The 25297-nt window shown below is 38.3% G+C and overlaps 1 protein-coding gene across 1 annotated transcript in view; it reads left to right on the top strand.

Moving 5' to 3' along the window:
* ICA1 (islet cell autoantigen 1) overlaps window positions 1-23122 on the top strand; it is a 59924-nt gene extending 36802 nt beyond the window's left edge. Inside the window, 7 exon segments of the mRNA XM_009286358.1 lie at window positions 4812-4906; window positions 6953-7002; window positions 10846-10887; window positions 14828-15109; window positions 20292-20335; window positions 20338-20401; window positions 22195-23122. Of these exon segments, the coding sequence (XP_009284633.1) occupies window positions 4812-4906; window positions 6953-7002; window positions 10846-10887; window positions 14828-15109; window positions 20292-20335; window positions 20338-20401; window positions 22195-22316 (699 nt within the window). The 3' untranslated portion in view covers window positions 22317-23122.
* Window positions 23123-25297: the final 2175 nt, after the last annotated feature.

The raw sequence follows: 25297 nt of genomic DNA, 5'->3' as shown, positions 1-25297 counted from the left end.
TTTATATCTAAAAATGTGATTATTTAAACAAAACATACAATGTTTCAAAACGTATAGTAACATTTGGACACCTTGGAGAGAAACTTGTACAGAAAAAATGCACCTGTTTTGGAGTGTGAAGTACCCTTGTGATGGAGGATGAGAGAGATTTGGGGATGCTTATCTTTCGAACTTCCTCTTTTCAGTATAATCTAAATTTGAAATTATGTTGGGAATCTATGATGAAGAAATACAATGTGTATTGAGTCCACACACGTGTAACAAGGACTCCCTTGAAGCAAAAAGTAACTGTAAAAATGGTTGTGAATATTGTAGTGTGTTTAGGATGCAGCCTAACTTTGTTATGAGAATCTTAACCATTTTTATTGCTGGCCTCCTGTGCTGAAAAGATGCGATTTCCTGTTTTTGCAGTGATGTGTATACTGAGAAATGATGCTAATCAGGAGGTAGTTTTATATTACAGAATTTCATGGAACTCCATGCTTTCAGAAAACAGCTGCTTGGGAATAAGACCATGTTACTGCCTTTTAGTGTCAGTTCTTTATTTCTTTCGGTCTCTAGAGTGTGGGATTCTTTTCTATACAAAAGTTAAGTCTCCTCCATGATCTCTTTTCCCCCAGTTGGTAGTTTCTGTTTGTTTATATTAAACAATTGCTAAGGAGATTAAATCAAAATCTGGTGGTTGCATCAGGTGAGATTCTGTTGCCTAAGAGAATAGGTGCCTGCTGCTACTTCAGGTTCCTTCCTAGGGTAAGTCACCTCACCTCTACTTGTCATTTCTGAAGGGTGAGGGACTCCTGTGAGTCCTGTGTCTCCTCTGATGGACCTGGGTGTGGAATAACAATAGAAGTTTATGGTTAGGGAACGAATCCCTACCAGTCACATCATATGTTCATGCCAGAGTAACTATACATTAAGAAGGAGCTGCAAGCTAATTCTACATTGAGATTATATGGTTTGGGTTTTTTTTATGAAGTATAATAAATGGCTGTAGCTGATCTAGGGTAAGTGTACTTTTTGATGGAGAAACTTTTGGTCTAAAAATGTACCCAATGAAGATGCCGTGTCTGCTGTTGACTTTATGCATTAAAAATATACAATCAGAATATATAATTGCTTAAAACGTACATAAAATATTTCAATGTGCCCATTTCTATGTTTAATGAGGAGTTACCCCTTTTTGAATATTTTTCCCTGTCTTATATCCTAAAAGGGATCTTTTCTAAAAGAAAAATTTGAATTTGGTGCTTGCAACTCATTTTGTCTTTTATGATTCCAGTTCTGATACTAGCAGCTTAATTTTGCTCATAGAAGTGATCTTTCTCAATTAAACTAAGTATACAAGTACGTAGGATTAGCGTTTTACTTTAAAACAAGAATTTAAAGAAACTGTTAATATGTAACTTAGACGTAGATTGTCTTACTGAAAAATTAGAAGGTGCTAGGTACTGGAAATTTGCTATTTGTATTTTGTAGTATGAATATTTTCATATACCAGGTTTACCTCAGGAAAGAGACTCTTAAATGCCTCTCGGGATTGTTTCTGGAAAGAAAACATTGTCTTTAGAGATGTCTGCCAAATTCACTTAATGAAAAGCAGCCCATTTGTTTTCTTTGCTTCAGGGTATATGCTGCGAGTAGTATAATTGTGCTATTGCAGCTGTATTTCCTAACTGCAAGTTTTATGCTTGATGAAAGATGATTATTAATGTGTTAACTACTCTATGTATCATGATGTAAAAGTATCCATTGCTGTAATATTAAAGATGATGGGCTGCTGTTGTAGTAAAGCCCTTAAGGTTTCATTATCTTGAAGTTACCACATATCAAATTAATTCAAATTCATTTCAGGGCCTATTTTTCATGAATGATACCTCTTTCTAATTTCTGTCACTGTTTATTTGCCTTAGTTACTTAATGAATATTTAGTTGCATTTTTTATGTTTTAATGCTATAATACCAAACTTCCTGAAGAGTTTGTATGAGCCTAGATATAATAATAGCCCTGGTAAGGGAGCTAAAAGGCGTAAATCTCAGTGCATCCATTTATTTCCGTGCAAAGTGGAACGCTGCTGCCTGTGCTCCTTACATGGTTTGAAGAGCTCTGTCCAAACGAGTGCAACACCACTGTTGCCTCCTGCTGACCTCTGTTGTAGTATGGCATCCTTCCTTGTTTCTGTTTCTTGCACCATGACTTTATACTCATAGGCAAGATTGCATGTAATTTTATATCTCTAGGGGGTTTTGTGGTGGTTTTTTTGGGTTGGTTGTTGGGGGGTTTTTTGATGAATCTCCATGAGGAAATTCTGAGACTACCTGCTTTTCCTCTTCCCTTTCAGCTGTCCCCCCAAATGAAACATATCCAAGTTTTTGTCTCCTCAGTGGTGCTGCACTTCTCCATATGTGTCCTGACATCCTGGGATGTATCCCTGGCTGCTGGAGTTGCCCTTAGCTGTGTTGCTTTAATTCTTTCTCAGTCGAGAGGAAGCGCATTAGTTGTCCAAGGCACTTGGGGGGAACTGTGGGCGAGCTGAGCACGTTGTCAACACTCTGGTGATTTAACTGCAGAGGACAGGTTTGTGTGCAGTCCAGATGACCTTGGCTTAACTTGAAAGCAGCCCAGAAGTAGGTGAAGGAATTTTGTAAGTGAGTAGCAGTCAGTCTAGGAACGGTGCCTAAGCTGGAACCAGAGTTAACTCTGCAGTGGAGGAACCCCTTGTCGGCTTGGATATTTAGTCTGAGTACTGGGAGCAAACAAAATATCACCGGGTGACTTCTGGTTGTAGAAACAGACAAGATAGGCAGAGTGAATGACTGTGAACTTGCTCTACTAGTGTGTACAGTCTTACCCTGATTTTTATAGTAAAAGAGAAATAATGAAGCTAGGAAGAAAGCTTTCTGAACGCGAGAGGATCCTACCTTCAGTCACATAGTGGTGCAGCCCACAACAAAGTCCACGTGAGTTCACACGAGCACCCAGACAAGTGCTGTGAAGTTACACATGTCTCCTCTGAGCCAACAAAGTCAGGGACGCTTCGTACACCCAACTGAAGTGTGCTTGTTTTTGTCTGAACTCAGTCTGTATCTTTATAGCCTTGTTTAATCCCTACACTTTCTAGATGATGGGACTTCTTCCCTTCTTCTGATGTAACCTGAAACAATTAACAGAATATCAGAGTTTCATTTCTACACATGCTGACAATAGTGATCCCGTTACCATGGGTTCTTGTTTAGAAAATAGTTTACAACGGCTTTTTAACATTCAGTTTTATTTCATACCCATTCTGTAGATTTTTTTTTTTTAATCTTTTTAAAAAGATATCTCAGTTCGTAGTGTATTTTGGGATGTGGAGTAGAGAGAGGCAGGAGAGAGGAAAATAATTTCATTATTTATCAGAATTGGAGGGAATATTGTCTAAATTGCTAAATTGAATTATTGCATTAAAATACAGCTGGTGATTTTTAACAATTTTTTTCATAATCTCCATTGAAACTGAAGCTATATTTCAGAGCTACATTTATTTTTCTAATGCAGGAAATATTAACTGCCATTATTATCATGCTGTTTCCTTCCCAAGGTACTTGTGAACTTCATTTCTATATGCTGTTTCCGTGGTTTGATCACAGTCCTTTAAATATGGATTTCCTGAAACACTCATGAAGGAAGCATCATAAAATGTAGTTCCTTAAAGAAGGATGCTGATTTCTTTGTATTTTTCTTGGTGAAGATGCAGAAGATTTTACATCTGATAATTTTCCTTAACTTGTATAATTAGGCAGTACTTAAAGTAGTTCTGTTTGTTGTTCAAAACCATTACGTTCTTCTTGGGGCAGGCTTTGTGCTGCTATACTTAGTGGCAGACAGAGCACCACAACTATTGCACCATCACCTCCTGATTACGGTAACCTGTGTGCCCTACTATGAAGGTGTCCAAGACAGTTCAAGTGCCTGTAATGCAAAGCTCTGCTGTCTTTCTCTGCACTGCACTTTTGTGCAAGTATAGTGCATATTCTTATGTTTCTGAACTCTAATCCAGGGCCTCTTGGAGTCAATGGAATAATTCCCATCAATTTTAATAGTACAAGAAGCACAATCTAATTAATACCTAGTACAAATGCATTTAAAGGGTAACATTAATTCATAGGTGATCTAGCTGAGGTGATTAGTGTCCATTATTCAGAATCCAAGAAGTATACTTACAAGTGGTTCTCGTTAGCACTGTTACAGTTTCCAAAAAAAGTGGCAACCACAGAGTAAGGTAAATTTCTTTAATGCCTCTATTTATTATTGCTGCTTTTGTGATCCCTCATCTTTTGACGCATGATGTCTGCAGTGCTCTAGATGCTCATGACAAATTAATCTGTGGTATTAGAAGAATTAACTTACTGAGAGATGCAACTGCAGTATACAACAGGTCCATTAGTTTGGTTTCTAAAACACTGAAGTATACATTTCCTCATAGAGACAAGTACTGAGCCAAGCAGAAACTGGAATGCCCCTTCTGGTGACTCATCTGTCCTGGATAACAGGGCAGTGCAAACAAGACCTGCAACGTGCCTGGGAATGCTTTTCTTGTACCAGATGGGCTGGGGACTCTAACTTTTATTCAATAGATGAGAATGGACTTAGCAGCCACATTTTTTTTCTTTGTTTTACTATTGTCATGAAATATACTACCGTTGTGTTAAAACTCCAGATGCAAAGCCACTACATTTTTGTGTTCATTATGTTTCGTGCAAAAGGTGGCTTATTTGTTTTAGCCTCAGCTTTTTGTTTTCTTCTCTCCATTTATATTATGGTTATGATCTAGAGCTTACAAGATCCTGTGAATAAACTAACAGAAAAAGCAGAAAAGGAGGACCTGCAGATTGAGAGCACCAAATCAGTACAAGATCAGCAGAGTCAGTAAGTCACATGGCCTATATATTAAAAGAATAAGTATTTTTGTCTATAATCTGCTTTCTGGTTGCTAAAGTCACCAAACAGTTATAAATGGAAATATAGACACAGCTAGTCTGATCGCACTAGCTAACAGTAAGCTTAATACAAGAATTCCTGAAATGCTGTATTGTGTACATGAAAACTAATAAACTTTATGGTGAAATTAAGAACTTTAAGAAGACCCGTTAAACCTTTATATGTTTTTCATCTTTCCTAGCCTTCTCTTCATTTTTCAGCTTTTGCTTCATTTTTTCTTTAGTAAAAGAAATGGTAAACAGCTACACATGGGAGAAGATATATGAGCATTGTATTTCTCCCTTCAGCAGCATCTCCTTTCACCTGGGAATAGGATATGGATTCCTGATTGCTTTGAGCAGCGATTAGTTTTTGTAATGTATACAGCATCGGTTAGTAATCCAATGAAGCAGTAGGTACTTAGTAAAAAGTACATCTAAGTGAGCTGATGCTATCAAGGTTTGAGTTACCTGTAGCTCTGAGGTGAGAGAGACTTATGAATGGGCTGCTATGGGGAGAGGAGAAGAGGAGAACGAGATGCGATCCCTCCCCTACCGGACCATCAGGATTCAGTTGCGAGGAGATGCAACGTTGATATAATCCTGCTGCCACCTGTTGTTTTGACTATCCCTGGTTAAATGAAGCACCCAGCAAAGGATCAGTTGTCAAAAAGCAGAGAACAGCTTAACTGATAATTAGTGGATTTTGCTTGGCTATTTATAATAACGGGTTTTTAAAGAGTTCAGTTTTCCAGTCCTTTTACTTGTTTAGCTTCAGAACCATGGACCAAAATCAGTTTATAAATTGGTCAGGTTTGGTGCTATTCAGATTAGAAAGGACTCGGCCAAGTACCATTTGGCAGGTGGTTGTTTCCACAGCAGTTCCTTGAATCTGCTGCTTCTGATGTGACAACAGTAAAGAATTTCATAAACAATTGTTTTCCTCAATGTTGAATATAAAATTCTAGAATGAATGCATGATTTATGCAAGATGTGTGCATTGGCACCTACCAGCAAATGCATCAGGTGCCATGTCATGGTTGTACTTGTTTTTATTTATGGATTATCTTTTTCCTTGTCTGTCATAAAACTGAGGGGGAAAATATGTCACAATTTTGCTGTCTAAAACAAACAGTAAACAAACATCTAAGATTCTAGGAGAATTACACAAAACAAAGCTTCTAAAATCCTCATGAACTTTCCATTCACAGTAAACATTCATTATACTAGAATTTGGCCTGAATCTAATTTTCCTCTGCTCCCCACAAGCCTATCCTCAGGAGCAGGGGAGTTCCTCCTGTCCTATCACTAGAGGAGAGGAGGAATGTGCCTACACAAGTCCTCTTCACCACCACATCAGCCTTATGGCTGCTTCATTCCCTACTGGTTGAGTGGCTTTACACAAAATAATAGCAGTTAGAAAGTATATATTCTTCACTGAAGAGATTACCTTTGTGTAAGAATTGCATATGAACCACAGCTTTTTTTCTGTCAAGAGCTTTTTCATCAACACTGCTGATTTGGTTTTTTAGAAATCTGCTGACATGGGACAAAACTCACCTGACTTGATTTTTAATTAGTTACTGTTAAAAAAAGAAGTGCAAAGTGGGTTGGTTGGTTGGTTGGTGGGGTTTTTTTGGAACAGTTGTACCTCCTTCATGATAGTTATGAAAGACCAAATCTGGAAAAGCAGAATACCCTGTACTTTTCATTACAGAGATTTAGTTAGATTAAAAATGGAAGGGTGGTAGGTTTTGATAGTTGGTCTTCAATTTAATTTTTGTTTTCAACAGACTTCTGCCAATGAAACAATAAAAGTTAACAACAGAGCAGCACATACAGCAAATGCAAGAGTCCATCTGAATTACTGTTTATTTGTTGTTGATATAATTCATATCTCTTGAAAGATTCATGTCTCTTGAAAGAGGCAAATGTATTATTATTCTATAGCCTTAGAATTATTTTCTCAATCTTTTTCTTATTCTTTCAAATTAAGGTTGATTTCATTAGATGAGGAGAGCCATACCAAGGAATCAAACTATTCAGGTATTTTATTTCATGTTATCATAACTTCATAAGTGCCGTAATACATGTTTTTTATTTTTGTTTATTTCATATATGTTCAACTTCACCCAGCAAATCCCTACAAATGCATAAAACTTAAGCTAGGAAGAACTGTTAAACCTAATCTCTTATATATTATAACCCACCACATTTCATTCAGTTACTCTTAGAGAGGTCAAATAGCTTGTCTTCCAAAGCATAATTCTTACATTGGGCATGTCCTCAAGGAAAGGATCTACAGATGAGTAGGTGTTGAGACAAGGAAAGTATGCCACTTAGCTTGCTAGTTTATTCCAGTGATTAAACATGTACTCTGTTAAAAACTTGATGAATTCAGTGGAACTTCTGCCTAAAGGCTAGGCAAAGCAAAGTCATACTCAGCTGCTGCCCATGACCTGATGGGTGGTTATTAGCCAGTGACACAGCCAGGCTCCAATTGGAGGTGCACAGAGAAAGAATGGGAGGCAGTGGGCAGGAAGGGAAATTCTGATTACATACTAGGCAAGAAAGTGTTCATGGTGAGGATGGCGAAGTGCTGGAAAAAGTGCCCAGAGAGGCTGTGGAATCTTCATCCCTGGAGATCTTCAAGACTTGACAGGACACGTCCCTGGAAAACCTGATCTAACTTCATAGCTGGCTCTGCTCTGGACAAGGGGCTTGGACAAGATAACCCCCAGAGCTCCTTCCAGTCTAAATAATGTCATGGCTTATAGTATACCTTTTTCTACTAAATCAATGGAGAATCTCTTTAATGTGTAGTCTTTTATCCTCCATGAAGGTACTTAAAAGGTACTACATTAAAATCAAGACACCTCTCACATCTTCATTTCGATAGACTAATGAGATTGATGTCTTGAAGACATCTTTGCTAGTCCTTTATTTTTTTTAAGTTTTTGTTTCCATCCCACTTTCCAACATCCCTTTTAAAATGTGAAATATATATCTGGACAAGACATTTCTGATGTTGGTCTCTCCTGTCATGTTTCTAGAAGGTAAAATCACATTCCTGTTTCTAGATCCAAGAAGGATATCATTTAGCTGCAACATCAAGTTAGAAGCTCATATTTGAATTTGTTGATTATCAAGACTCAGTTCCTTTAGGTCACAGCTTTCCAGGACTCATTCTTCCTTTCTGCAGCATGGCTTATATTCCTTATTCCTAGAGATAAAACTTACAACTTAGTGGTATTAAATTCTCCCAGCTCTGACTGCAGAAACTGAAATGACTGGCCTGAATGACCACCTCTAATAGTCTGTTAGTTGTTTGCACATTTTTTTCAAGAGTGATTTTGTGTTTGCTTCCAGATGACTGCTAAAGCCATTAAATAGCAATGGATATAACACTAAACCTTGCAGATCTAAACTAGAAACACTTCTACTTTGCAATTATTTCTCCTAACAACTGGTTTTTGACATCTGTTAGCTGTCATGTTCCTAATCCATTCAATATGTTCATTATAGATATTATGCGGTGCTAACTTTTTAGCTGGAAGGCTATGCAGTGCAAAGTCAAGTTGTTTCTAAACAAATATCTTTACCAAAGAAAGCTCATAGTTTTATCAAAGACTGAAAATAGTTGGGATTTTTTAACTAGGTCTGCTTTCCATAAAAACACCTTGTATTATAGGAGCATTTATTATGCTCGATTTCTTTTGCTGAATCCCATACTGAATGGGATTCAGTTAATGTTTTGCCTAGGAGTAATGGTGAGCTACCAGCCCATGGTTACCTATAATTACTTGAGTCACCCTGTTAATTATTGTTGTTGTTTGGGTGTTTTTTGCAATAATGACACAATATGAGGACTTTTCCAGTGTTTTGAAGTTTCACCCATTTTGCAGTTAATTAGATCAGATATCTCTTTGACGAGATATTTTAATATTCTTGGATACAAAATCTGACTTATATTTTCTTAGCAGATGTTTTCTAGAACCTCAGTTACTTATGGGCTGTAAAATATTTCACCATCGTCCATAATATAAATACCTTGTTCTGTCTCTTTCTCCATCACCCCTAAAAGGAACTGAAGTATTTTGGAATACTTCTGCCTGCTCTGCTAAATTTTTCCATCTTCATACACTAGTGGGTCTGTGCCATTACTAAGATTTACTTTTTTTCCTTAAAGTACTCTGTATGTACTAAAGTAATACAGATGATGTGCTACTAGTAATGGAGCTGTGTTTCTTCTTAGTTTTCTTCATCAACAGCTTCTACTTCATAACTTCCAATTTTTTGTCATTTGCTCTGCATTTTCCCTTAATATACTATGGATGTGTTTAAGATTGGCTCCATCATGTTTACCACCGAACTAAGGCAGGCTTTCAGCAACAGTTGTACTTTTTTCGTTACAGAATTGTGGCCATCCATATCCCACCTCTCATGAACTTCTCTTTCTGATTTTTTTTCCCCCTCTGCCAGTCAGTTCAGGGTTGGGTTTTTCCCCTTTAGCTTTGTGCATTGTCCTTTTATGGAAGCATCATGTATATTTGTCCATGTGTGTTTATGCCTCTCCTATCTATATCTATATAGAGTGTAACCAGATGTGATCGTGGGTCCTTAAATGACCAGCTGACTCTAGTGCTGGTAGCACATTTCTGTCGTTGTCCTAGCAAAGCCTTGTTGAAATAATATGATTCAAACAGCAAGCTGTTCTGTTTCATTTAGTTCTGAACGAACCTTGAAGTTTCTCTTGAAAGAGTTTGGCATTCAATTATTATTCCTCTATAGAGAGAATGTTATTTCTCCTTTCCAGCCTCAAATTTGAGGCTTCCAGCAGATCTGCCTTCCAGTTCTGGCAATACTGTGACCAACCCCTTCATTTGCCTTTAGAGCTCCAGACTTACTTGTCTAGAAGCTAGATTTCCTCAACAGTTAATGGGGAGAGAAAGGCATGTTCAGCAGGTATCTCATCCCTCCTGTTTTGCTACATATCTTAAATGGTATTAATCACCTGAGGGAGGTGTCTTTCTCTTCACCGACAGACAGAATGCAGATGATTGTTTTGACGCCATGTCTGATCTAAGAAACTTGCTCAGAACTTAAGGTAGTTACAGCTGGGGCGCAGTGGTGTTTTTTCACCTCTGATAGCCTATAACCCTCAGCTATATATTTTCCCTCCTATTGGTCTTAGCCCATTTATTTTCCTGCAGGAGAAGAGGTGCTATTACTTATATCCTGACCTGGGGTGCTTTGGGGGAAGATTCCTTTTCCCCATTCCCAGAGGTGGCGTCATGAGGAAGAACATATTGTTAAGGAAGGCGATTTAGGGAGTGATGAGGTTCTGGGCACTTCTGTGCTCTCTCCTGGCCTGCGTAAGTACAAGCTTCTAAAAGAAGTCTCTCTGCTTCTGGAGGACAGCAGAGACCTGTCTGATTCTTGCAGTTGCCTCGGTTGGGTGCCCTCAGCCTGGAGATGGGCTAGTGTGGCAGGCAGTGATTCAAAGGAAGATCCCCCCCAGGTTATTATTCAGAAATTTTCCTCACTTAGAAATGCTTATAGCTTGGGACTTTCATGCATTGTGACCAGGTTAATTTTAAACATGAATACTAACAACCATTGCATGTTGATCTTATAGTGACATTGTTTATAAGCATGGTCTTGTGCCAAGTGCAGTTTGACATGTTTATGGATCTTGATTACAGCTGACAATGGCAAGGATGTCATATCCACGTTACAAGGAAATTGTAACCACAAGCAGAACTCAGGTGAAGAGACTTAAGAAAACTACCTTTAGATGTATACATACCGATTGTCAGTGTACTGCAGATCTTCCTTTGTTGCCTTTCTTTTTTCTTTTTTTCTTTTTTTTCTTTTTTTTTCTCTTAGGTACCATAGATGACCTATTAGACCTGCAGCCTGAAGAAAATGGTATGAAACATTTGTGCATGCCTGTTTCATCTGCTTTTCAATTACAGGCACCAAGTGTAATTTTAATCTTAGATCTTAATTGTTTTCATAATCTGAAAGGTTGAATGAAATTATTCAGTTGCAGTATTTAAACAGTGTTAAAGGAAACTCAACTTCATATACATGCAGAGGCACTGTTCCTGATGTTATAATGTGAAGTAAACCTTACTGGGGATAAAATGCATTGTAACAGGTGATTCAAGGTTAGGTATACCGGACTATATCATATTTGCCCCACTGAAGTAGGTTCCACTGTAAACCTTACCCCTCCTATAACGTTTCACAAACTTTTATTTTTGGTTCTTTAGTTGTTGTATCACAACCCTTGGCAATAAACTAGTAACCACAAGATTTTATATCAGAAATGTACGTATCAGAAACAAATTATTTAGTCCTCTTAAAACCATATAAGAAGCGGTGATTTCTTTCAGCTAGATACTTAATTAAATCTGCTGTGCTGTTTTCATACACACAGGAGAAAGCACTCTTTCAGTCCAGGCTCTACTCCTATCCTTATGCTTTTGTTAGATCAGTGGCAGCTCAAGGGGATGTGTTATTTTTTTCCAAAGGGTACTGTTTTACCGTGTAACATATGAAAGATCTGGCTAGAATTTTTATACTGAGTTTTCGTATGCAAAAGGAGTATTGCCTATAATTTCTCATTTGCTTTTCACTCGTGTATCTCAGAAGAATAAGTAAAAAAAACTTCAACAACAACAAAAACAACTGTGGCAACTCAAAAAGCAAGTAAAGAAGCAAAGAAAAAAAAACCCTTTCTGCGGTTTAGTCAGTCAGACTGAGAGTGTAATTTGGGGTATTTAAGGCACTGCCATCATGGGAGGTAAGGAAGAGAGCATTTGCAAACACCTCGACTTTGGATTTGCCGTGGTCAGTTTCTTGCACTGTGGGGAAATTACCCGTGTGGGGGATCACCCATGAAGGCAGAAAGAGGGAAAGTTCCTCAGCTGCCTGTGCAGAAGGCAGCCCTAATCTGTGGACAGATAAGGTAGCGATGACTTCTTTTCTGTGGTTAATAAAAAAGGTCAGTGCATGTCTGATAGTGGCCTTTTTTCTTCTGGTTTCCCCCTTACTCAGTTCCATTCCTTGTTGGACCTTCTTCGTGGAGATACAGATAATGCATGCAATTATTGGTCATACAAGTTTAGCTTTGGCAGTTAGATGGCTGGGGTTTTTTTTCTTTAGTCAAATAGATCAATACGAAAGCAGTTGTGGGGCGGCTACATCACATAAGGATGGTTACGTTCATGTTACAATATCAGTTATTTACCCTAATTTTACACACTGGCTAGCTTTAGGCTAATGAATATTGTATTATTTTAAGTGCAGCAGTATAGTTAGATGTACATTTTTGTGTGTGTTTCAGAAGGAAGTCTTTATCCTGTGTTTCCGATCATGTATCGCTGTAAATATTTTTAGTTTCTCTTTGCATTTAATTTTTTTAAATACCAGCAAAACAAGGCACGTTTGCAAAGAAATATGAGCATTGCTAGAGGCTTGTTCAAACAACCACAAAAAAGAATATAATGACATTGTTTTTTCAGTGTTTTATTGGGAGTTTTGGGGTTTTTTCCATGGACATTTATAAGGTTAGGGGCAGCATGTGCAGACAAAAAAAGGATTTTTGACTGTGAAAATGGGCAGTGAAAACAGAGAACCAGGAAAAGAAGTAATAGAAGATTTATGGGTGAGGTGAGAAAGTCCCTATCATTCTAGAAATCTAGCAGAGATACCACATGAGTAATATCTCGATGAGCAAGACTGGTTTCAAGATAGTCTTATTGCAAACTAGAGTAGAACTTACTGGTGCTCACATGAGGCAGCCTGAGCGTAAGCACCACCCTATCCTCCCCTGCCCCGGGCGCGTTGTCCCTGCAGGAAGATCAGAAAGACTGCTGAGACAAGAAATGTGTCGCTCCTCTGGCGTCTGGTGGTCGTACGCACTACTGCAAGACCTAACTGCTCTTCAGATGTAAAGTTGTATGTTGTACTTTCTCCCCCAGTAAAAATGGGACTACTGCAGTGGGATACCCAGGTGAAGTAGAGCTTTGCTCTGAGCTGTGTTGCTGCAAAGCCTTTGTTCCATTATAGTAAATGTCATTTGTGGTTAGGTACAGTGTTGGCGGTATGCCTTAGCAGATCTGTTACTAACGATGCTCTCTTTGCATCTCCCCCTGTAAGCCTTCCAAGTTCATGCAGGGGCCTCCTGAAAGCAGCTTTGAGATGGTGATGCCCCGAAGAGATCAGAGTTCTTAAGTGCCTTTGAAATAGCAAGTGACTTTCCCCTAAGGAAGGATTTACCCCTCTGCCTCACCTGCTGAATAGCTTGGGGGAATTGTAGGTCCTTGGACAACGTTAACATTCTTTGCTGTTTATCTGAAGATAGGAAAGCAGCCTGAAAATTCATGAGAACAAATTGTTTTCTGTGGTATTTTAGTTATAGTCTAGTGGAACATCAGGAGAATTGACGTGTTTGTAATGTTTCTGTTTCTAATTTTTGGGCCCTGTCAGGGAGTACAGAGGTATATAAAAATGTGAATTAGAAAGGAGCTGAACCTCAGAGCTGACTTCAGTAATGAATAAAATCCTTATATTACGCGTTGGTTTATTTGTTTCTTAGTACGTAGGTCTGTATGCTGACTCATCAGCCTATTTTAAAACACAGTTTTGCACTTTTTTTCCTCCTGTGACTCAACTTCAGCCATTTCATTATAAATTATTACAGCTATTAAAAAGGAACTTTCCTGAGAAGGCCGTTGCATTTAAATAAAATGGCCTGTTGCAACCGCTTTGCTACTATCAATCTTTTATCCCAACCCAAAAGGGTTAAAACCATCTTTTGCAAGTTGTATTCAACTCGCAGAGCTCAGCTGATCTATCCGAACTTTGGAAAACTGAAGTTGCTTCTGTGCCTTACCACAAGTTTGAAACGAACATAATTAAGATAAACTGATCTGGGTTTCGGTAACATAGCATTATCAACGTTGTTAACCACCATTTTTGTCCTCTGCATACTCCCGCAGTGGAGCTCTAAATGTTTCCAAGTAAAATAACACTTGGGGTTCCTTGACAGTTCTTTCACTCCAAATATTTTGTAAGCTAGAGAAAAGGATTACGTTTCTGGTTACAAGCTTCATGTATTTTACATAACTATTTAACATTTCTAAAATAGGAAAAATTGTTTTTAAGGAGTAATGGCTCGAGTGATCTAAGATCACTCTTAGATCACTCTGATCTACTACTTCACTGTAGTTCTGGTGCTAGAAAAACTAGCAAGGGGAATCAGAAGGAAAGTGGCCCCAATTATTTCACAGCAGCCTAAGAGAGGAAAAAAAAGTTACTACAGCATTGAACAGTGTAGAAATCTCTGTGTAGAGTAATCTGTTCTCTTGGGGAAATACCCCAATAATTCAAGCATTGGTCAGAAGGTCATAAAGGTCATCTTAAGTATGTTCTCACAAAATTCTAGAATAATCCCCAGCTCTTACTTATTTCCAAGTTATACCAATCTGATTTTTTTTTGACAGTTTTATATAATGCTTCAAAAAGCAACATAAAAGTAGTCTTCTCCAATGTTTTAAATATTAGACTATGTAATGATTTTGGTGTGGTGTTTAATAGATTTTTAAGCATACTTATTGTTTTTAATAAGAAATGAGTCTTAGCAGCAGTGAGGTTATCTAAGATAACCAAGGAATTACTTGTTGCATAAGCTATAAGCCCAGATGTCCAAGAGAATTGGGTCTAAAAGAGAAACAACAAATATTCATACAAAAAAATTCCATCTCACTTAACATACAAAACCTAGATTGGATGTTTTAAACAGGTTCCTTCTTTGTTTGTCTAAAAAAGGATTTATCTTGACTCTCTTGTTCTGAGACAGCTTCAAAGGATCAGTTTGTGAGGTCCTTGGAGTCAGAACCTGGTGATAAGGATGACATGGTATTACTGAATGAGATCCTCAACGCTTCCTCCCTGGACGAGGGGGAATTCAGCAAAGAGTGGACAGCTGTTTTTGGACAGGTTGCACTTGCTGATCTCACCACGAACTCTTCAGCTGGAGATGTGGAGAACACTTTATCGTCTGTGGCACCAACACCATCAGGCTTCTTGCCCTCACAGCTGTTAGACCAAAACATGAATGACTTGCAGTCGTCTTTACATGGTGAGAGCTCATCTTGTCTGTTAGTATTTTGGTTTTAGATTTTAGAGTATGGTTTTCTGCTATGTAGAAGTGTGGTGACAGCTTATGTTGTGCCATAGCGGCAGAAACCCTGAAGTTAAAGCAGAGTGTGGCCTGGAGAAAAACATGAGTAGCATATTCGTTTTTCTAGCCCTGCTCATTCAGTGTTTGTGAACGAAGTACCCTAAAACCTGAAGTCAAAATTACTGGTTTGAATATTTTCATTGAGCTTCCTGAAATGTTTGTAGGCCTTTGAGATTTTTTTTTTTTCTGTAACAGAAAATCTGTTTGAGTGGGTTTTACTGTTTAAATTACAACTGCTGTCTCTGTTAAGGGGCCAAATAACCAAAAATGATTACTGTCTTTTGTCTGGGAATACTATTTTTAAACAACTTAGTAAAAATTGATTGCACTCATTCATTTTCTTGGTTTTTTCAGTGATCCCACACTGTTGCGTGTGGGTAAGGTAGAAGGGGTTGTCTCATCCTAGCAACAGTACAGGTGGATTCCTCTTGTAGGCAGGTTATCTACTGATGCAACTCTTTCTCTCCCCTTTCTTCTGTGCAGTTCATTTTCTTGGGTTTTCCAAGCTGCTCCTGGGGGGAGAGGAAAGGAAAGAGGGGAACTAGGGCAGAGCTTTCCTGCTGCCGCTTTGGCCTTGAGGAAGGGAGGGAGGGAGGCAGGCTGGTGATAACCAGCCAACAGCAGCTACCTTCGTCCTCCCCGCAGTCTGGCTAGATTTCTCCTATGGCTTTGCAAGCTGGAGGAGGAGCTTGCCTTTTTGGGCTCTGTCCCAAGTCATTTAAATCTCATTTGGGGAAGAGTGATGTAGGAAAGACTAGCAGGCTGATTCCATCCTGAAGACTACTCCTTGGAACTCATGCAACTGGTACAATCATACATGATGTAACACGACCTGTGGCATTTTGGCAAGAATAAGAAATTCAAACTTACAATTAATACAGTTACCACCACCACCACCCCTAAAGCAAGATATTTGGGTTCACTGACTTCAACACTTAGATGGAAACTGGGGGAGTGATATTTGCGATGATGCACAGTTCTAGATGTATTTTTATGATAAGGTACATGCATATATGAGTATGATTGATAGAGTGAAAAGGGACTGGAAGAGTGTAGGATTTGACCTCATAAAATATGAGCTAAAAAATCATGAGGTTTAGTCATTGCGTTGGCAAATTAAACAGTTTGTGACCAGAAGCAGACATGGTATCTATTAAAAGGGGAAAAAGGAACAATGAAAAACACCTTTCTCGATACAGAGACTTAAACAGATTTTAAGCAAATTACTGAAAATAGCAACAGAAATATTATGGGATTGATTTTTTTTCAGAGTTTTTACATGTTTTTAAATGTAAACATGTTTTTGAAGGAAAAATATTTTTGAGGTGTAAATGGCAAACAGGGCTGGGTATCCTTTTTGAGGCTGTTGTTATCGCTCTCATTTGCACAAGACACTGGCATTGGCTGCACTGTTAACACTTCAAAATCAGAACTCAGGTATGTTGCATTCAAGGAACACTAGAAATGGAAAATCCATTCCAGTCAACATGGTATCCCAAAATCTTTTTGAATAAGAAAAAGTATAGATATGTATTGAAAGAATAAAATATGTTAATGTTTTCAAATGGATTTCCAAGGCTTTGGCAGAAGATCATAGTAATTGATCTACTGGCTTTTGAAAAGTCACAGCTAATCAGCTGAATAATCAGCATGTTCCCAGCTGACTCGAGTTGCCAGGTAAAATGCATTATTTAAACTAACTTTCATAGGCTATTTTCTTTTTAAGTTTTTTGTTTCTTATTTTATAACAAAAGGTGAAATTCTGTCCATTTTATATCTTGTGAAATCTCAACTTTAATCTTAAACTGCATTTCATTTCACAGCACTTCTTTCATGATTTGACCTTGTCAATGAATTTGGAAACAAAGACTTTTTTTTTTTTTAACAAAATACTAACTGCAGTATAAACATATCTAAAAATCCAAGTTGAAAATATTAGAATATATGAATTATGGATATTTTTACTGAGGAGTTGTGATACATATCCTACACTTTTTTCCCCCCTAATTGGTAGGATTGCTTAATAATTACTCAGTGTGAGGTGCTAAACTGGAGCCTCGACGTTGCATACTTCCTGTGTGAATTTGGCCTTAAGACCATAAAGATTCTTAAAACTCACATGCTTAACTTTAAGCACATTAACTTTTCTATTAACTTCAGTGGGATTACTTACTTATTTTACGTTAAGCACACTCATAAATCTTTGGGGCTTTGTTTTCTCTCTGCCTCAGATCTTAATCTGTAAAACAGGCACAATGCTATGCAGGTTATAAACTGTTACGGTCAGGAATTCCCAGCTCGGAGTTTTCTCTGGCTGTATTTATAGGCAGGATCTAGCACAATGAGACTTTGAATTGCTATAGGACTACCAGGTGCTGGTTTAAAATATATATAAATGCCTGTATATATATACACATATATATTTTAGAAACAAAGCATGCTCCCAACAAATCTTTTAGATTCCCCTCCAGATACAGCTTTGTAGTTTGGTTGCCTTTCCACTTTTTCACAGAGAGCATTGGCTTTCTCTTTCGTGATGTTTATGGCCTCATTTACTTACTTATTCATACCACTAAGGCTTCCTCTTTATCTTACCTACATGTGCATATATTCTAGTTGGTAAGAAAATGTGCAGCTCACCATTTCCATTTCTAAATTTAATTGTGGTAACGTTTGTGAAAACGCTAGGTGAAAAGTAAGCTGTTTGGTTTCCTTGCTGTCTCGGTGATAATCTTTTTGTCTAGTCACGTAATGAAGCCATCCTGTGAACAGGCAAACCAGAACAGGCCAACAACTGCTTTCAAATTGATAGGCTGCAGTTTGTTTTAGAAAGGCATCTCTGTAGCTCACTGTGAGTGGACACTAAAAACCTAATTCATGAAAGTAATAAAAATTCTGTGTCAGCCTTGCCCAGGGACACTAAAAACCTAATTCATGAAAGTAAAAATTCTGTGTCAGCCTTGCCCAATACCTTCATAGATGCGTAAGTTCATTATGAAAGCATCACACATTTTGTGGAGCGTTTTTGGTTAGATGTTTTTGTTGCTGTTGTTAGGTTCTTTTTGTTTTCTAAGTGGTACTTGAGCTATCTGCGTTTCAGTGAACAGAGAACCAGACCACAGCATCTCTCACGGACGTGCTACTCACCCAGCCTTAGTCCAGGGACTCAAAAGGAGGGCTCCAAAAGAGTTAACTGGTCTGCGGTGTTTCGCTCTGTGGTCTGCCAGTCACATCAGTGTAAACGAACATCAGGGAGGTCTTGGGGAGCCAACTCCTGATCTCACTGAAGTCAGTGGGACTTGCACAGAAAGTTTCCGGGCAGCACTCCCATTCATTTCTATGAAATTAGGATTTGGCCCCATTCACTTAAGCTGCTCAGTTTCTCCATTGCCATCCACTGACATATTAAAACACTTTCTTGCAATACATCTCCAAACAAACGAAAGCATTACAGTTTCCTGTAGTTGTGTGTAATGTCCTCTGCCATTCTCCTCTTTTGTAACGCAAGCAGAGAAAATGCCTGGTAAAGTATGTCATTCTGAAGTGTTAATGCCATACTTTTCATTATTTATGATTCAAATTGGCTTATTTGAAAGATTAAACTCTAAAACCTCATTTTCAGGAGGCACAGTCTAGCTCCTAAGCCTTTATCACCTTTGCCTAAAACAAATATACGTCAGCATTATGCATCCAGATTTTGAAGAAGTTTTTGGTTTGTTTCCTTAGAGATACAGAGGATGTTTGTGGCTTTAAATTTCCTTCCTAATTCATGTGATTTTATAGAAACACTCTTCTTGCCTCCTTTTAATAACACAGCTTGGGCTTCAGACCTGTTATAGTCAAGGTAAGATCAGAGAGTGATGAGAATAACCTGTTAGAGAGAGGAAGGGTTTATGGGACTTACGTGGCTGTTACAGTAACTGTCAGGACACTGGGTACCAATATCTGACAGGGGTCTCAGAAGAGGAGAACGTAAGGAGAGGAAGGACAAAGAGAGTAGAAAAGGATGTGAGAGCATGAACTTGTAGAAAAAAGAGACTGGGTAAGGAAGTGCTGGCTGTGTGCACAGAGGAATGTCCTGTTTGTGGTACTGCAGATCAGTATTGTGATATACTAGATCCCCGAGATGGATGGATAATTGATCAGGCCACACTTAAAGGAGATAATACTGAAATTGGAAATACGGCCTCCAGTCCTCTAAATGTGATAGAGCGTAAGAATTTAAATAGCTTCAGCCAGGGACAAAAATGCTCCGTTTTTTCCTAATACGTTTCCGTGGTACGCCCCCCCTAGTTCATTTTGCCAGCCTAGCTCATCTGGCCTCATTAACTGTATTTATCATTACTATTTTGTGGTTATGGAATATGCATGTAAGAACAAAAAATTGTGAACACCCAGTTTCACTTTTTCCTGCATAGTTACTCTCCCTGCTGAGAAGATCCTTTCAAATTAAGAACAAAAAAATACTCCATTAAAACCTAGTTTTAAGTTAACTCAAAGTAGTGCATCTTGAATTTAATTCTTCAAAGTGTTTTGCAAGAAATTATTTTTTTCAGAATTAATCATTTCAAAATTAACTAAAAAATCTAGGGTCTCTAAATATGTTTTTTCTGGAATAGATGAAATGAAAGTCTTTGGAACTGTGAAAGTAAAGAAAGGTGGAAAAAATGTTTAGTATGTGTGATATTTTTGCCCAAATGTAAGTGATATTCTTCTCCCTACAGCTATACTTGACTTGATTGCTGTACTGGCCTTTCCGTGAACAAGTATTAACTGTGATTGGATAAAAGAAATAAGAAAAAAACCTTTTTTAGCCAGGTTAAAGGTTTGAAAAGAATACAGTTGCCTGAATCTGGAGGTGATGCAACTGATCCACAGATATTCTCTTCTCAAGGATGTTGCTTGTCTGCAGCATCTGACTGCTGATTTCTTGTGTACGAGGAAAGATACAAATGGCCATAACCATAATATCAATATTCTGCTCCATCATCTGATGTGTGCATTGTGCTGCCAGGCAGTGGGGTGTTGGAGTTAACGAAGTAATGCTTCACGCTAATGCTGCTGTATTATTGAATTTTAGGATGGGCAGCTAACAGCGTGAGCCCGCCGGCGTGCCCCCCCCCCCTATCCCCCAGCCAGCACAGAAACCAAACAGCCTGAATGTGAATGCTAACAAGACGCCCGTGAAAGGTGATACAGTCATGTATTTTTTCAGTTACTTTGCTTTTCCTTTTTAGCTGCGACTCTTGTATCTTTCCAGTCTTCTCAGTTACTCTATCATGATAAAGCCTATTTTTGTAGTAGTTACATGTCAAGAATCTTGTGCTTACTAATGAATTACTGTTTCAGCATTGATTATGTGCGTGATATGTATGTGTATGTGTATTTTTTTGGTAGGCTTCAGTGCTAGTAGTATGTCAAAAGAGTAATTTACTATAAAATGAGGGAGCTGAAACTACAGTTACTTTTGCTACTTTAATTTTGAGTCACACAGAATAGCATCCGCATGCACTTTGTCTAAGCTAAACAGTGTTTTGAAGCTCTAGGAGGACATTGTGGCTAAAATACAGGCTACTGATAAGGCAGAAGAGCCCTAATTGCAAATTTAGTTGATAACATACATCATATCAGTAATCATCTGTTTGAAACTTAATTCACTTCTTGCAACTGAGCCAAGAGTGCGTAGTCCTGCCATCTACTGAGACAGAGCCCTGCTGATTTTGAGTAGGGTTTTCTGGATAAATGAATCAGAAATATGTTGAATCCTTATTGCCAGTTTGTAGCCTATTCTGTGCATTCACATTTGATCAGAAGCTACGTCAAAGATGTTCAGTGCAGAAGAAAGGAGTGACGTGTATTCCTTCCCCTGCCTCCCGGCATTAAAAGACTGACTTTTTTTAGCTCAGCAGAAAAAAAGAGGGTTAAGGTGTTTTGGAAACTGTTTTGGAAATGAGTGTGATACACAGCCGCAGTACCTTCACCAGAAGAAGGAACAGTCTTCATCTACTCTGAAATCTGTGTTTATGAAAGTGGCAGGTACTCCAGCCTTGCAGACACCAAGGTGAAAGTCATGCCAGGCGGAGCCTATTTTGTCCGTAAATTCCTTGTGTCACAAAGAATGCTTTCATGCAACATTATCTCTCTGAGTGAAAGAGCGCATCTTATTTCACTATCAATATAGTACATGTTAAGCATAGGATCACAAAAAAAAAGCAAGCGGTGATGTACCTTCTTTATAGCAGCCAAAGTTGTCATCGCTTTACCCTGAACGTCTGCCCTGTTGGAATAAGAGAAGGTAGGAGACCTCTGTGAAATCTGTACGTCAATATAGACACATAGATGCAATAGTCCAGCTGCTGTTGGAACGTATTCCTGGTTCACATTTTTTTACATCCATCAACAAGTACACCCTAATACTAGAAGCTGTACTTGGAACTGTCTACGAAATGTACCCCCTCTCTCTCCAGCCAATACCTTCCCATTAAAACATTCCAGATGAGTAATGACCTTGTGTGGTCGTATACAGGGGGGACAGAACAGTCACATGAACTGGATTTAGGCGAAGGAATTTAGTCCTGTAAGAGAGGTTGAAAGTAAAATCACTTTCCTTTTACTTTTTTGCAGGCACGCAGGTGCACACACAAATAAAATGCCTTTCATGAAACAAAGCTAGACAGAGCGAGATTGTTTTGATTTTTAATTGAAGTGTTCCTGTACCTATCACGGTAGGAGCCGTGATATAAGGAGGAGATATAAAATACACAGGCAGACAGATGTAAAACATTCATTCTTACTAAAGTTCCATATTCTGTTAAAGGTAGTGTTTTAAAATGCCATCACTCGTTCCGATTTTCTCATCAGAAGTGCCCTTAGTAATAAATTAAACAATAGCATGGCGTTTGTTTGACCTCAGTCAAACATTGAGTCAGTTTTGTTTTAAAATAGCTGACAAGGCTGTACTTTTCTTTTTTTCTTTTTTCCAGATCCTACAAAGAATCCTAAAGACTTGACTGCCTGGTTCAGTCTCTTTGCTGACCTTGACCCGTTATCCAATCCTGATGCTGTTGGGAAAACTGATAAAGAACATGAATTGCTTAATGCATGAGTCAGCTGCCTATGGTAACTCACATTCTTCCATTCATCAACACTATTTTGGGGGTTAAAAAAACTAAACGAAAATTAGTATGCTGTTGTGAAGCTATAAAGTATGTGCCATGATAATAAAACTAAAGGGAATGATTCCCCTTTTATATAGGTGCAGTTATTTGCTCTTGTTTTGTATAAAGAGTTCGCATTTATTTTCTACGTGGATTTACAAAAATGAGGTTAAGAATTAGGGCAGATTTCTTGCCAAATTAGATTATCTGCTGAAACACTGTCTTTGCCTGAGGTGATGCGGAGCTAACACTGGAGTGAAATACAAATTGCAAACCTATTTTTTTATAATGTTTCTTGAGTAAATAAATAAAAAAAAAATGTAACTGAGGAGGCAGCATGAGTCAAACATCTATCACGTATATAATATATATATTACTGCTATGTTAAGATGTCAACTAAATTTGTTTTGTTAGTACTCACAGTGAAAAATCTGTGCTGGGGCTAATTATTGAAGAAATACATTTGGGTCTGTGCAGCCATGGAAATTGTGCCCTTTCTGATTTAACTTATTAGGCAAACTGCACTACATAAACAGAAGTCATGCCCAGCAGGCTTCTTTTCTGAGGTTTTTCTCCATTGCACCAACAGAATTTGCACCTGTTTGCAGAAGTTTCTTGCAACTGATGCTTTACCATGCCTTCAAAGCATTCATATTTCTGTTCGGAGTATTTTTCATCCAGTTTATTTCTGAAGCATGTGTTATTTTGAGCTTGTTGTGACATTAACTCTTTAATAAAATGATTTTGACAAAAAAGGCCTTTTATTCCCACTGGAATGCTGGTGTGCTGTTGAATTGGTACGTAACAAGCGTCTGAAGACAAAAGATATGACCCGTTTTTAGGCAGTACCTAATAATTCATATTATTACCTCACGCTGTTTCTGAATAGTAATCCAGTAGGACAGTAAGAAAATTTGAACTCGCTCGGTGTCCCTTTGCTTCCCCACCCGCCTTTTACAGCAAAGGAAGGTAAAAAGGATGTGTCAGCAGCCGCTTAAGATCATAAGTTCTGCATATTTGCTCTATGTACTGATAAGACCTCCTTTGCCATTTATTGTATTTGGCCTTTTTTAATTCAGTTACTTTTCCTTTTACGTTGGTGAGGTTTTTCACTCCCAGTTAGTTAATCCTTGCCTCGTGGTCTATTAGCTAACTAAGTACCTGCACTGGAAACCTGAAAATAACTATATAAATATAGAAGTTAACCAAACTGACCTGCTGCTTCTCAAATGCAACAGAACATCATTTGATGGCCGCGCTGAGCAGCATTAATGCGCATTTGATACCTCCTAGCTAAAAAGCTATGTGCTATCAGTGGATGGGGGGCTTGGACTGACTAGAGTTCAGCTGACTGAATCCTCAGCAAGTTTTAAATACCTCTGTACAAAACTGTAGTGTTCAAAGTCCCACCCCATATCCTGGAAGTCTCAAGGTACTTCAGCATTTGCCAGAGTTCTTCAGATGTTTAGCAGTATATTTTCACGTAAAACGGGTCTTCTCTTTGCACAGTACCCAGCCCACCCAGGTCCCCGGCACTGGGGCTGGTAATTAAGACATGGAAGCTGACGTAGATGCCTAACTGTTTGTTTCTAAAGATAAAACTTGATTCCCTCCACAGTATTTCCTACTGTTTGGTACTGGCAGTTCCTTGCTCCATAAGCCGTCTTTTCAGAGATGGATATCTTTCTTGAGCATTAGGGGGGAGCCTGAACTCCTGACTTTGGGCTGCAGGCTCTGGCAGTGAATAAGGCATCTACAAAGTAGATTAACTGGGAAATACCTAAGGTTTATGCTGAGGTCCACCTACACTTACGAGTGCTAGTTTGCACTCATAACACAGGATGTTTGCCTGAAATCCTCTTCATCTCAAACTGTAATTATCTGCAATGCCAAAAACATTAGGAGCTCAAGGGATAGACAGGCTGCTTTTCAACCCAACTTGGTTACCACTGAAATCATTAAACAGATTCTTGCAACTTTAAGTAAGTCTGTGGTTGCTAAACTTGCTCTGGATTATGTTTGTCTTGATGGTTGCTAAAACACTTGTGGACAATCCACTCTAGCATTTTTAGTAGCTGAAACAGTTAGGCTAAAAGCAAAGATGAGGCTGTATTGACTTCAAAACAGCTAATTAACTGTTCTTTAAGACTCAGAAAAATGTTTGGTTTTTAGGTCACAGATTCTAGACTTCCAGGATTTAAAAAAAAAAACCCAAAAACCTCCTGTCTTGATTGGGACAATTAATGGCATTGCACAAGTTCAGCTAAACATGTTCTGAATCCTTATCATGTTTTTAGGGAGAAAAATCACCTGAATGATCATCCCTTTTACACAAGAGAAACCATGACTGCAGGGGTTTTTTCCTGCCCGCCCCCACCCACCACTGCAATACCAATTAGTTCATATTATGCATTAATTTCTTGTAGTATTTATTTTTTTTAATTAACATTAGCTTTGAATTCTTAGTCTTAAGCCTATGCAATTTTTTCACACTTTCAAATGAAAAAAGGAGCCAGAGGTATTTAAAATATAATTAATTTTGCTTAAAGAAAAGCAATTGAAATCCCTATGTACAATGCATTATTATAATGACATTTATTGAAGTTGAAAACTAGACCAAGAAAGCTAACCTCCTGCAAACAGGCATTTTTCAGGCAAAAATCTTAATTACAGAGTTACAAACAATACTTCCCTACTACTAATGAAGTGTATGGCATGCACTTCTCGGCAGCCTGGGCTGCGGTGTGACTCCAAGCCCCAGTGCCATTGTGAGAGGATTTTCTGTGGTGTGCGTAGAGGCTCAGCAGTAGTTGGGACAACAGGGTAGTTCATCATCCTGGTACAATCACAGATTGATTGTTCTACACACACACCGTTCATCTTGATTTAATAAGCTTCATTCCGGTTGCATATTCTGGTTTAGTAGTGG

Source organism: Aptenodytes forsteri, unplaced genomic scaffold, assembly GCF_000699145.1.
Source record: "Aptenodytes forsteri isolate BGI_AS27 unplaced genomic scaffold, ASM69914v1 Scaffold55, whole genome shotgun sequence".
NCBI lineage: Eukaryota > Metazoa > Chordata > Aves > Sphenisciformes > Spheniscidae > Aptenodytes > Aptenodytes forsteri.
This window is presented reverse-complemented; position numbering and strand designations above follow the sequence as displayed.